The sequence below is a fragment of the Cricetulus griseus genome, chromosome 3, assembly GCF_003668045.3.
Source record: "Cricetulus griseus strain 17A/GY chromosome 3, alternate assembly CriGri-PICRH-1.0, whole genome shotgun sequence".
Taxonomy (NCBI): domain Eukaryota; kingdom Metazoa; phylum Chordata; class Mammalia; order Rodentia; family Cricetidae; genus Cricetulus; species Cricetulus griseus.
Window position 1 is genome coordinate 196184027 of NC_048596.1, and position 14874 is coordinate 196198900.

The following is a 14874-nucleotide window of genomic DNA, read 5'->3' on the forward strand; positions in this document are numbered from 1 at the left end:
ATATTTTATGTGCTCAAAATTAAGTATAGAGGAGACACAAAGACAAGGTCTACACAAGGGTGTGGTGGCATACCTCTACAATCCCAGCATTTGTGAATGTGAGGCAAGAAAACTGTCTCAGTTCCAGCCTGGCTATGGAGCAGACTGGTTTTGGGTTTTGTTGTTTTGGTTTTTTGAAGAAAGAGTTTCTTAAAGTGGATCACAAACAGACTAGTTTTGGGTTTTGTTGTTTTGGTTTGGTTTTTTGAAGACAATTTCTTAAAGTGGATCGCAATTAATGTGGATCACAATGGAGTCAGAACTAGTTTGAAAACAGATGGTTTATTAGGAAGTACTCACTCGACAGAGCCAGTCCTATACAGCCAGCGGGAGAGAGAAAAGATAGCCACATGCATGCATCCCTGATATTTAAAGCCTTGCTACCTCAAGTGTGCGTGGTCAGCGTCACCTGTGACAGCCCTCAAGTGGGCGTGGTCTACATTTCCCCCTACAGTTTCTCTATGTAGCCTTGGCTGTCTTGGAACTTACTCTGTAGATCAGGCTGCCCTCAAACTCACAGAGATCCATCTGCCTCGGCCTCCTAAATATTGGGATTAAAAATGTATGCCACCACCACCTGGCATTAAAAAAAAAAAAGGCCAACACTTTCCACTCAACACACAAAGGGCTGGTAGACTCAAAGTTGGGAAGAGTCCCAGGTGAACACAGCTAGAAACCAGCTTCCACAGAGATGCATGGCACCACCATGCTCCACTACAGACCCTCAGTGTTTCTCCCACAAAAGCATGAAGCTACATTTCTCAAAAAAAAAAAAAAAAAGAAAAAATGCTGTCTACTGGGTATGGCAGCGCATGCCTGTAATCACAGCACTTTGGAGGTGAGGCACAAGTACAAGGCCAGCCTTAGCTTCACAATGATTTTGAAGCCTTAGCTACAAGAAACCCTGTCTCAGAAAACAAAACAAAGAAACTGCCTGATAAGACAACATTCTCCACTGGAGAACTGTGAAAAAGAACATAGGTGTCCCCAAATCACCACTCTGTGGTGAAAGCCAAGCAGTCATGATGCGGCCTGTGCTCACCATACTCACATTCAGCAAACTTCAAGGAACGAAAGACTTTGCGTTGAGGTGTCACCCGCTTGATGTTTGGATGATCTTCAAGTGTGAGCAGCCCGGCCTTCTGCTTCTCTTTTATCTGAATCACCTCAAAATCACTAGGGTAGTCACTGGATGGGTTGTTCCGAGGTATAATTCTCCAGTTGTCTACTTCACTGCTTTTCAGAGCACTTGAAATAAATGAGTTTCTAGCTTTGGCTGTGAAGTATCCGTTGAAAGCCACAATATATTCTGAAATCAATGGCCACAGTAAAAATAAGTACTTACATACATAATAGCATATATGTAACTCAGCCCACAGCAAAATAAGAGCAAGCAGAAAGGTAAGTATAAAATGCCATAGGTGGCTCATGCCTTTAATACCAGCACTCGGGAGGCAGAGAAAGGCTGATTTCTCTGAGTTTGAGGCCAGCCTGGTCCATAAATTGAGTTCCAGGGCTACATAGAAAAACCCAGTCTTGAAAAACAAAAACAAAAAAGCTGTAGACAGGGATATACAGAGTTCTGGGTAAAGCTGACTTACTCGAATCTTAATCACACAAAATATACAGTTTAAACCCAGGCACCTATGTATTTTTGCAGAGGACCTGGCTTCAGTTTCCAATACCCAACCACCTATAAATCTAGCTCCAGGGAATCCAATACTTCTAGCCTCTACAGGCACCTGCTCACATGTGCATATATCCATACACATGTATAATCAAAACACATTGTAAGAAATATAAACCAGGGGTGCTGGAGAGATGGCTCAGGGGTTAAGAGTGCTTACTGTTCTTAGAGTGGACCCTGGGTTTAGTTCCCAGGACCCTCACAGTGGCTCACAACCATCTGTAACTCTAGTTCCACAAGATCCAAAACTCTCTTCTGGCTTCCACAAGTGCCAAGCAATCACATGGTCCACAGACATTACATCCAGGCAAAACATTCATACACATAAAACATTTGTAAATTTAAATAAATGAATAAATAAAACCCCCATATCTACAGAAATTTGACTACAGTAAAGAAATGTAGTTTTGCAACAGGGACAAGTGTTCAGAGAATGCATGGCTATTTGTTCTATAGAAGGTGAAAACAAAGACCGGATGGAGTCCCATGTTTCCTGCTCAGCCCTTCTGCCTGGGGCTTGGCTTCCAAAGTGACTTTAAAATCTACATCAGCACCCTCCCAGCTACAATGGTCACAGTCAGTTCTACCCCATGGGGAAAACCCCTTAAGCAGATGTTAATGCCTGCATGGTGTCCACTCATTCCATTTGAAATTTACCAGAGAAGTGGAACAGAAGCTAATATTTATACTAAGTATGAAACCAGTAAGATGGGAGGGCCCAACACTAAAGATAGTTCATTACCATATTCCACCACAGTTGAGGAGAATTCCACCTTCAAAGTCAGGTGGGAACAGCTAGGGCATGATGCCTTTTCAAACGCTTTCTTCCCCAGCCTGTCACCCAGATGCTTCTTTCCACAGAGCAAAACCACCAGCAGAAGAAGCCAGATGTTGATGAGCTTCATGGTCCTAAGTGAATATGGTCATAAAATTGCATAAATTCAAATCGCACTAGGTTCTTCCTTGATCAGAAGTGAATTTCTGTTTTGGCTAAAAGCTGCAACCTTACTGATCAGCCATCCTACAGACTTGTCCAACGAAAAGAAAACCTCAGTCCCATGGTCACCCACAGCTTGGCCCAAAAAGAGGCTTTCATTTCTTTCTCCGCTTCTTCTCCATCTTGGACAGGGGCTTCTCTCATTAGGGCAGAGTCGACTGAGTCCTAGACTCCATTTGCACCACAGACCCAAATCTAGTGGGGATGCCCAAGAAACCACTCTGAGGGCCGACCTGAAACAAAACAGCACACAGACACATCAGAAACATCCCAACCAAAACAGACAATTGGGAATACAACACCAAGTCCCCACTCTTGTTTAGACTTACTTATGCCTCACTGCTTTCCTGGAAACAATTCAAGATAGTTCTCCAAGAAGTAAAGGGAAAAATAAGTGAGGAAAGTGAAGAGACTAAGGACAATAGCTAACAAGAGGAGCATGAAGCAGGCTAGCCTCCATCCCTACAGCTAGGAAAGAAGAAAAACCATCTTTCATGTCCCATCCTCCACTTCTGCCTTAGACTGTATTTCTTGACATGTGGAGCTCTCCATAGTTCAGGGCATGTTGCCAGTCAGCATCTACAATTTCTCAGTCAAAAGCATAGTTTATAGGTCCTTATTTTCTGCTGTAAATTATACCTAAGTACAAACTATTTTCTAGCCAAGTCATTTTAATAGGTTCTTTAAGAGACATGGCTTAAATGCACTCGTATTTTAAAATACTTTCTGCCAATTTTATGAAAAGGGCACAGACATTTTTTGCAGCCATTAAATTTATTTTACCTGAAGCATCAAGCTTAAATTAAACTGGTTTAATCTATTATAAAATCAGATTAGCTCTTTACTGAAAGTGGAATAGAGAACAGTTTGTGAGGAAAGCTATTGCTAAAGAAAGTATTATTTGAGTATAAAATTTCTCTTGGGCTCAGATCTCTCTCAAAATATCTGAAGTACAGGAGCAAATATCTGAAGTACAGGAGCAATAGCTGTTCTTCACAACACTGGCAGTGAGGGCCGAACTGCCACAGGCTGACCAGCAAATGTAGCTCACCACCTTATCTGTGGGGAATAATCCAGCCAGAGGAGGGAAGCACAGAACAAGTTGGACCCTTGTACTGTTACAAAAGAAGAAAAACAAACAAACAAAAACAAAAACCAACAGACAAAGAATGAGCCACCATCAACCAAGATGGTCAATTAAACCCATTCTTTTGGCAGAAACTGGTACTTTAGAGTAATAAAGAGGTTTTGGTTTCAGCAACTGCCTGTTTGTACTTCTAAAACAGGAAAGGGATGAAACAATACTGAGGGAGTAGGACTTAAACAGCTGTTTAAACTTTACCAATAGGGACCTTTACTGCTGTACCACCCAACAGTCTGCAAAACTGGCCAGTCTAGAACACACACCAGAGGCTGGGGCTGCTGGGATGTACTCACAGGAGAAACAACTATGGCTATCTCAACAGAAGGACAGTGAGAATGTCAACCACAACAGCAAAAAAGTAAAACAAAGATCCCAGTAAAAAACCAGAGGTCAGCTAAGCCACCTTAAACATTCTTCAGAAGCCAGAGTCCCTATGAGAGCTATCAGGGAACAAAGTCTCAGAAAACAGCCCCTAAAGATCACTGGTCAAAGAATATACATACACCCAGTCACTGAAGTAATGTAATAGTTCTATTGCTGTAATAAGTGTGCACTTTACAAAAGGGGATGGAGAGTTTCCCAGTGGTTAAAGCACTGGCTGCTCTTCCAGAAGATATGGGTTCGATTCCCAATACCCACATGGTTGTTAACAACCATCTGTCACTCTAGTTCCAGGGGATCCTAGGCCCTCTTCTGGCCTCCCTAAGCATTGCATATACACTGTGCACAGAAGGCAAAACACCTATACATAGAAAATTTTTAAATGAAAAAAAAGTAACAAAAATAATCTCTTAAACCCTCTGCATTAAGAGAAAGAATCTATAAGCTAGTGTAGAGATATATAACATGAATGTTAGTGAACGATACTTGTGAGAGCATCGTAGGCCTTACTGCAGTAAATCACTTTATCACCTTCCTTGATAACTCTCCCACAGGTAGACATCAATTTATATTATGATGTATTCTGTACAGTTCATGTTTACAAATTAGGCAGGGGCCTGATTCTAAAACAAAGAAATGGTAAGGAATGAAATAAAGTTTTTCAAAAGAAAATAACCAGCTAGGTGCGCACGCACACATGCACACACGCGCACACACACATATCACAGGGCACTCTGGCTTTATTACTCACCATGCCATGCCATTTTATAGAATGCTTACCCAGTAAGGTACTGCCAGGTGCTGGAGTGGGGTGGGGGGAGAGGGAGAGGCAGAGAGGAGGGGGGGGAGAGACAGGGACACAGTGCTGTATGTGTGAGGAAGCAAAGGATGCCAACCACAAACCAAGCACCAAGCCAAAAGCAGGAAAGGAAGGTGTCAGAGTAGAGGTCACCTAAGCTGAGAGAGAGTCCCTTTAGGAATGACAAGAAAAAGGTTTTAGTTATGCAGAAGTGGAGGTGGGTGAGCTGCACATAAGGCACTATGAAGGGAGAAGGGATGCATCTGTGGACAAGAGCACAGAATATGCTAATGCTCAAGGACCAATAGGGCAGGCATTCTGTATGAGGAGGAAGAAGGTTGCAACAGGACATTCCAGAATGCAGGCACCAGTAGTCAAGGGGAATGAGCACAGAGACAGAGAACAAGGCTACTAAGCAGCTGCTCAGAGCTCTGCACTGTACAGGCAGGAGGATCACTGGACAAACCATGGCAGAAACCTCTGACCTCACAGAGCTTATCTCCCAGGATGGGGATGCAGATAAGAAATAAGCAAACGCAGCTTAGCTGATAGTAAGTGCTGTGCTTGGAAAACAGAGAAAGGAAGGGAACAGGACAGCTAAGAGGACTGCATCGTCAGCCTGAGTGTCACGAAGACCCCCACAGAAGGGACTTTTAGGTAGACACCTAAAAAGAAGTAGTTTGGAGTGAGAAGAAAAGCAAAGAGGCCAATATGGCTAAGCAGAATGCAGAAAGGGAAGGGAGGAGAGATGAAAGAACTGGGGACAGACCAGGGACGGCTCTGGACATCAGAGAGGACCTCAGTTCTTATTCTGAAAGGGATGGGAAGACACAGCTGACCACTCAGCCCTCTAGGAGAAAGGAATACAGGGGACCAAGGATGTGGTGGAAAATCATGGTAAATAACCCACTGAGAGAAGATGCTGCCTGGGACCTTAGGGATAAGAAGGCAGAGTCAACAAACTCTCCTGATGACCAGATGTGCAAGAATGCAGGTGAGGAATCCAAGTCACAAGGGTAACTTTTGCCTCTAAGATGAAGACTAAATGGAAGCTGGCTCAGGGAAACACCCACATGGGAACTAAGTTGTGAACACTTAGTCTGTTTAGGATGCTCATCAACACCGGGAAGCAAGCAGAGGCTGTCCAAATCCTAGGCCACCCAGTATCTCTTCTTTGGGGAAGATGACAAGAGTCAGGAGAAACCAAAAGAAAGCAGAAATCAGACTTCTTCCGTAAGGATAGTCTGGCCACTGGCTTAGTTTTTTTTGTTTGTTTGTTTTGTTTTTTAAGAGGGACAGGGAGATGGCTCAGCAGATAAAGCCACTTGCTGTCAAGCCTGACTGAGTTCCATCCCTGGAACTAACTCCCAAATATGACCTCTCTGATCTAGTACTCAACCACACACAAAAAATAAAGAAGTGTTTTAAAATATTACTGATCTCTACCAGAAAAAGTTCACACTAAGCTGGCCCTGGTCTGACTGCACTCCACAAAGCCCCATTTACTCCAGGAACTTCTCCACATCCACTAGTGCTAGAAGGAAGTAAGGAAAGAAGGAAGATGCTTCAGGTACAAAAGTCTCCTGGGATAAATGAGCAAGTTGGAAATGACAGAAAACGAAAACAGCTCTGTTGTGCAGACCTGGGTAACCTGCTTATTGTCCTAAAAGGTGGAAAGTCCAGGTTTTTAGAAGATATGACTGCGACTGGCATGTGATGGAAAATTACAGAGCCTGAGGTTTCTACAGGTTCCCAATCCTGGAAGAAGGCTCAAATCATTTATTTTCCTTTATGGCTTCTAATTCATGACTCAACTTTTAGAAGCTAGTACATGGAGCCTGAGCACAGGAAGCCAACCATTTAACACCAACCCCTGTGCTCTTGGGCCTGTGTGTTTAGAGAGATCCTAACACTGAGAAATGTTCAGTGGAGCTTTTAAAAGAACAGACTGCACTTTGAGAGCTGTAACACACCTACTCACCTGTATCAACAACTCACGGTGTTCAAGCTACAACCCCAAGTCAGTAAACATGAGCCACAAGATATGCCCACTAGCTAGAGGCAGGCAGGAGCACCATAACAGACATTAGTCAGAGAGAGGGGTGTGTGTGTGTGTGTGTGTGTGTGTGTGTGTGTGTGTGTGTGTGTGTGTGTGTGTGTGTGTGTGTGTGTGTGTGTGTGTATAGGCTCACACACAGGGAGAAAGCAAGCCGTTAACTTGTCCTTCACTTTCTGAGTTCGTATGTGGAGGACAAGGAAGCCACAGACACCCAGTTAAAGCTGAAGTCAAGCAGGTAAGAAAGTGAGAGGAAAGCCATCAAAAAATAAAATGAGCCATTCGGTACTGAGCTGAAATTGGAATGCTGGCATAAACTTGAGGCTTTCAGATGTGCACAGAGATACAGAAATAAACAAGTGCACATCTGAATACATATCCCATCTACCAAGAGCAGTGCTAGGTGTCTTATCCCCAAGAAGGAAGTCCACCTTGTGCCCAGATGGCTGAGTACCATTCTCCAGGGAAAGAAGTCAGGATCCTGGAAGACAAAGCTCAAGGGTGGGTGGGACAAAATGAGTTGACTGTGGAACCCCTTGTGCCAGACAGTGAAGAAGCACTCACTCAGAGAAAGCAATTATGTTGAGTGGAGGGACAAGCAAAATCTGCCAAGCAAAATCTGGGACAATCTGAGCTTCACAATACATAATGAGCAACAGATCATAACCCCTTGAAAATTCAAAATGGGAAAAGAGTCTCCAATGCAAATAAAGTGGAAACTTAAGGAAAATTCTGCTATTTACATAGTTTCAAATGCCACCCACTAAAAATACATATTTACAAAGGGGAAAAGTGACTTCACCACATTATGCAAGCCAACCAACCTCAGACAAAGGGGCCCAGCCTGCCCCCTCCCTCAGCAGAGGCACTGAGAAGAGCCCTGCCTGCTTCTGTGGTTCCTTTCAAAGCTTGCAGCAATCAAATCATGAGGAGGCATCAGATGATCCCCAAGGGCCATTTCATGAAGCAACTTAACACTCATTAGTTGTCCAGTGACATCCAGAACATGGCAATAGATAGTACTGACTAAAATGAAAAGGGGCGTGTAGCTGACCATAGGGATATACTGAGGGCTGAGAATCTACTGAGATTCTAGCCTCTAACTCCCTAAATCTAAAAGTATGCAAATCCTTTACATAAAATAGCACAGCACTTCCACCTGTATAATTTATACCAGATTACTTATAATACCAAAAAAATGTAAATGCTAAATGCTTCTGCCACATTGTTCACAGAACAAAGTACACTCAGTATGGACATGTCCTAAATATTTTTTAAAGACCTCTTTTTTCTTGTGTATCAATGTTTTATGTGTATGTAAATGTGTACCATGAACATGCAATGCCCACGGAAGCCAGAAGAGGGCGGGGGATCCACTAGGGAGATGTTACAGTGGTTTGTGAGTTGCCCTGTAGGAGGGAACAGAACCCAGGCTCCTTGTAAGGGCTCTTAACCATTAGCATGTCTCCAACACTGCAAATAACTTCAATCAGCAATTGGCTGAATATGTGAATGTGGAACTGGGATATGGGGGGGCACACTCTATCTCACATTCCACAGAGCTGATAATGTTTTCTGAAAGGCTTCAGTCAAAAACATTCTGTTCAAATTAGCTTTTAATTCCTTTACCACTTACATGGCAAAAAACCAAACCAAACCAAACAACAACAACAAAAAAAAAAAACAATTAACTTTCTTTCTGAAAAAAAAAAAGCTGAAGCACCTAGAATATAATTCATACTTAATAATTCAACAAGCCCAGTAAGTATTCTTATGCTATTAATAGATTTTTAATCTCAAAACCATTTGTCAGTATGCACTAAAACCCTTAAAAATTGTATAGGAAAGACTCCTGACCAGAAATAACTCCTAACCAGGAATAAACACTTAACACTTAATAAGCATTTCATGGTGGCAACTGAGATTCGAATTCACTGTCTTATAGTAACTCATATAACCCTCATAACATCCTGTTATTACCTCCACTTTTGGGTGAGAAAACTGATTCCTAAAGGAGGGATGCCCTTGCCCCTATAACCTGTGGTTGAGTAGGAAAGGTGTCTAGGAACCCCAGTGTCTGGTTCACATTCTTCAAAGGGAAGGAGCCTACTGTTTTTAAAAAACACCCCCCCCCAGGAATTCAGTCCAACATGGATGAACTCGAAGCACACTATGTACATCCAAAGATATATGGTGCAAGATTGTAATGAGGAAAAATTAGAGACCATCTAAGCATACGATAATAGAGGACGGGGAAATAATGGTCTGCTTGTACTACAGAACGCCCTGCAGTAATTTTTCAAACTGTGTCTTGAGCCAGGCTGAATTATGGCCCCCCACAGATGTCCACATCCTAACCCCCCAGAATCTGTGGATATGACTTATATGGACAAAGACTCAGTAGAATATGACCACCCCAAGTTGGGAAAGGCATCCTCCATCTTTTAGTCACTATAAGGTCTTTATCCAGCCAGGTGGTTAGTTCAGAGGTGGGATGATAAAAGCCAGGGTTTGGTTTTTTTGTTAAAAAGAAATCGAGGAACCAAGGAATATAGGTGGCTTCTATAAACAGGAAAAAAAAAAAAACAAAAAACAGATTCTCTCTTGAGCCTCCAGAAAGAACCAGCTGGACTTTAGACCCATAGGGTGGTAACACAGGAAATGAGTGTCAGTTTGTGCTAGTACTGGGAAGAGGAGAATGTGCTAATGAAGTATTTAAGAAGTCAGTTCATCTGGTCTACAAGAGCTAGTTCCAGGACAGCCTCCAAAGCCATAGAGAAACCCTGCCTCAAAACTCAAAAAAAAAAAAAAAAAAAAGAAGTCAGTTCATGTACAGAATGGTCTAAGCTTTGCCCCCACCTCCACCCCATTTTTGGAGACAGAGTCTCTCTACATAACCCTGGCTGTCCTGGAACTCACTCTGTAGACCAGGCTAGCCTCAAACTCAGAGATCCATCTGTCTCTACCTCACAAGTGCCAGGAAACTGACTCTTAAAATGCATCCATCAAGTTGGAGGGATGGCTCGGCGACTAAGAGCACTTGCAACTCTTGCAGAGGACATGGGTTAGAGTCCCAGCACCCACATAAAGGTTCACAATCAACTAAGCCCAATTCATGGGATCTATCATTCTCTTCTTACCTCTGTGGACACCAAGCAAGCACATGGTGCACATACATACATTTGGGCAAAATAAAAGTAATCTGAAATTTAATGTATCTAAGTACACGGGAAAAACAAACCAAACATAACTAACAAAATGGTAACAATGCTCCTACCTCCAACAGAATAACGTACCCATTTTCCACTTTATTACATTTTCTTCAAAATGTAGAAAGAGCTTTTGTTATTTTTACAGTTAGCTACATATTATTATTATTATTTTTAATAAATCCTTTAAAATCATTTTTTAAAAGGAAGTTGTATTTTCTGGTAAGATAGTAGTACAAAATTTCAACTGTGTGTCAGGCATGATCTGTGCAAGTTTGAGATCAGACTGGTCTACACAGTGAGTTCTAGGGCAATCAGAGCTAGAGTAAGACCTTGTCTCAAAACAAAACAACAAAAAACCCAACCAATCAGACTTACTTATTTTGATACAGAGTGATCTTATACTATTTCTCTCCAAAAAACTGTTGCCACATCTGTCTACCATGGTCTTCCCAGCTAAGTGAGAATCTGTAGCTCCTCACTGCTCCTTCCAGAAACTTCAGAGGCATGCTGCTTAGCTTACTTGCAGGACCTCTTCAGGCTGCCCCTGGATCCAACAAGTGCTGATCAGACTTAATTCCCAGGCATCCCTGTAGAAGGCCTGCTTATCGTCTACAAGATAGATAGTCCTTCCACCCATGGCTTACCATGAGTATGACTACACCACTTACACACATGAACACAAGATGAGCCTGACAGCAAATTCTAAACAGAAGACACCTTCATATCAAGAACAGATACAGCAGGGTACATGTGTAAGAGGGAGGAGAGCAAACAGCAAGAGGCACTAATGCCCCTTTCAGTTCTGAAATTCTTCTGCTTACAATGTGCACTGTAGGAGAACATCATCGAGATTACACTTCTGGGTATAATTTAAATATATCTGAAGTTATTTGCTTGAATATAATTTTAAAATGTAATTCAGGTGAGAGGAAATGACCCATATCACAGTCATCTAATTATGCCACCATGCCCTGCCTCTTAATTAACTAGTTTACTGAAATAACTCCAGTGAAGTCTAACCGTTTAAACCATGAAAGGGTACTATTCAATTTAAAGTTGGCTGGAAAAGGATCTCTTTTGTAACTTAATTGCATCCTTGGCTGTAATCCCACTGTTTAACAGGCTAACAATTAAGCAGTGCCAGAAGATACTCTCTTAAAAATAAAGGTGCATATGGAGGACTCAATGAGCCATCAGTCAGTGTTGTGTGAACAGAGAAGCCAAGGCATTTGCTGCTTGTCCCTGCAGAGTTTGCTCTTGGCTCTTAGCAGTCTCTCCAAGTTCCTAGACATCTAACAGGTACCAGCCAGCCACAGATATGCCACCAAACTTCCTACTCTGCTCATTGTATCTGAAATTCATTTCTTAAGGAAAAAACAAAACAAAACAAAAAAACACTGTCAAGATTAATAGAGTCTAAGACTGGAGAGATGACTCAGTGATTAAAAGCACTTGCTACTCTTCCAGAGGACCCAAGTTCTATTCCCAGTTATCCACATGCTCACAACTGACTATAATGCCAGTTCCAAGGGATGTGATGCCCTCTTCTGGTTTCCTCAGGTAAGTGGTACACATACATACATACATACAGGCAAAACTCTCTTATAGGGGCTGGAGAGGTGGCTTAGTAGTTAATAGTACTTACTGGCTTCTCTTCCAGAGGACCCAGGTTCAATTCCCAGCACCCACATGGCAGCTCACAACTGTCTGTAAGTTAAGTTCTAGTGGCATTAACTCCCACACACATACATACATGCAGGTCAAATACCAATGTACACAAAATAAAAATTATAAAGAAAAAACTGTTATATATAAAATAGGTAAATAAAAATAAAAATGATTAGTAGGGCTAGTCAGATGGTCCCATAAAGGCATTTGCTATCCTGGCCTGATGACTTGAGTTTTGATTCCTGGTAATAAAGATGAGAAAAGAGAACCAACTCCACAGCGGTCCTCTGACTTCCATGTGTGCTGTGGCACAATGTGCACCTATACATACACATCATGCATACATGGATTTGTGAAACATATCAAAATACATTGTGCCACTAGGAAAGAGAAAACAACTCACTTGTCACCTCTTTAACCTGCCTTAGTTTGTCTTAAACTCTGTCACCTCCCAAAATACCAAATGGAAGGTCTGTACTCCTTACCATTTCAGATCACTGGTTCTGATCCCATCTATACCACCCCTGAAAGGCTACAGTGATTGGCAATCAAGGGTTGCTACTGGGGGGGTGCAGAGATGGCTCAGCAGTTAAGAGCACTGGCTGCTCTTCCAGAACACCTGGGTTCAATCCCAGCACCCACGTGGCAGCTCACAAAGGTCTGTAACTCCAGTTCCAGGGGATCCAACACCCTCACACAGACATACATGCTGGCAAACACCAATGCACATAAAATAAAAATAAAAAAAATAATTAAAAAAAAAACAGTTGCTAATACTGAACAACTTCCTACCCAGAAGAAACCACTAAAAACACTCCTTGGAGGACCTGAGGAGATGTTCCAGGGGGAACAAGGACTTGAACTCAGATCCCAAAATTCACACAAAAAGCTGAACAAGCCAGTGCACACCCATAATTCCAGCACTGGGAGGCAGACACAAAGCCATCCCTAGGGTGCACTGACCCCTTAGTCCAGCTCAACCGGTAAGCTCCAGAGTCCCTGTCTCAGAGAAGGTGGTGCACCTGAGACACCTATGGGGCTCTGGCCTCCATGCACAAGCGCGCACACACACACACACACACACACACACACACACACACACACACACACACAACTTCCCCTTCAGGGAAGGTGGTGCACCTGAGACACCTATGGGGCTCTGGCCTCCATGCACAAGCGCGCGCGCACACACACACACACACACACACACACACACACACACACACACACAGACTTCCCCTTCAGGGAAGGTGGTGCACCTGAGACACCTATGGGGCTCTGGCCTCCATGCACAAGCGCACACACACACACACACACACACACACACACACACACACACACACACAGGTGGTGCACCTGAGACACCTATGGGGCTCTGGCCTCCATGCACAAGCGCGCGCGCGCCGCGCGGCGCGCACACACACACACACACACACACACACACACACACACACACACACACACACAGAGACTTCCCCTTCATGCACAAGCGCGCGCACGCACGCGCACGCACGCACACACACACACACACACACACACACACACACACACACACACAGAGAGACTTCCCCTTCAGGGAAGGATCGTCTACTGTCAGGCAGAGAATAGAACCAAAGAATATAAGGATATGATGGCAACAAGAGAAAAACTAACTAGAAAACACCCTCCATTCCTAGGTGATGGGGTGGGGGAGGCAGGGCCAACACCACATCACCTTTTAATAGTAACAGCCAATTCTTGGTTATACAGGGTGTTTGAGGACTGCAGGAGTCCTAAGAGTGCAGCTGAGGTGGCCACCTCCCCAAAAAACAGCTCTGTGGCCAAACGTGTCACACACTGGAAGATAAAACTTTCTTGGTAAAAGGTGCTCCACATAAATGGGGGTGCGGGAATGTGGGCTGTTATACAATGGAATATCATTTAGCCACAAAAAAGGATGAAGTACCGATTCATGGGATAAGATGAATTCTGGAAATAAGGCACCAAGAAACCAGACACAAAAGGCCACACTGACTATCCCCAAAAGGCAAATCTAAGGAGACGGTATACTGGTGATAAGCCGGCTGAATATTGATCACAAAAGGGTACCAGGGGTCTTGGGAATGACTCTCAAAGTGGGTTGTGGTTCTGACTGCGCAGCTCCGTATGCTGATGCAAAGTCACTGGGCAGTAACACTTAAAACAAGTGGCCCTTTGAAACGGGCGTTTTATAAAAAGCTCTTACATTAAAAAAAAAAAACAATAATAATAACGTTAAGGCAGGTGTTGGTGGTGGACGTTTTAAATTCCAGAACCAGAGGTGGAGGGAGGAGGATCAGGAGCTCACAGCCAGTTGGACCTATAATTAGACTTTGTCTCAATTATTAAGGGTTTTCTTTTTTCCTATGTAAAACCCAGTCTTGCAGATTTTAATGGAAGGAACTGCTTTTCTCTCCGGCCGGCTCTTCTTTCGCTTCCCAACCTAGTGGCTGGCACCCAGAATCAAATCTTCAAGCGTTCCTTCTGACACCTCTGGCACCCAGAATCAAATCTTCAAGCGTTCCTTCTGTCACCTCAGAGCGCCACGCGAAAACAACAAGTACAGTAAATGCAAATACGAGCCTCAAAGCGCACGGACCCGCAGGCCCGCTCCCCGGGGCTCGCGGCCGCAGGGCCCTGCAGAGGGCGGCGCGTGCGCACCGCGGCGCGCAGGCGCAGGCCAGGCCGCCGCTCTGCCTGCTCCGGGCCAATCTCTGGTGAAGTTAACAGCGGTCGCCGGCGGCCCGCACGCGGGGAACGAGCGGCGGAGCCCAGGGCGCGGCCAGCTGTCGCCCGCGGCCGGCTGACGTACCTGCGTCCGCCTCAGGCTCGAGGTCGGCGGGCCCGGGGGAACGGCGCCTCTGCCGCGAACA

The 14874-nt window shown here is 43.9% G+C and overlaps 1 protein-coding gene across 1 annotated transcript in view; it reads right to left on the bottom strand.

Moving 5' to 3' along the window:
- The window catches only part of Mbtps1 (membrane bound transcription factor peptidase, site 1), a 57565-nt gene extending 42691 nt beyond the window's left edge, over window positions 1-14874 (bottom strand). The window contains 3 exon segments of the mRNA NM_001246682.1: window positions 1091-1348; window positions 2469-2956; window positions 14814-14874. Of these exon segments, the coding sequence (NP_001233611.1) occupies window positions 1091-1348; window positions 2469-2631 (421 nt within the window). The 5' untranslated portion in view covers window positions 2632-2956; window positions 14814-14874.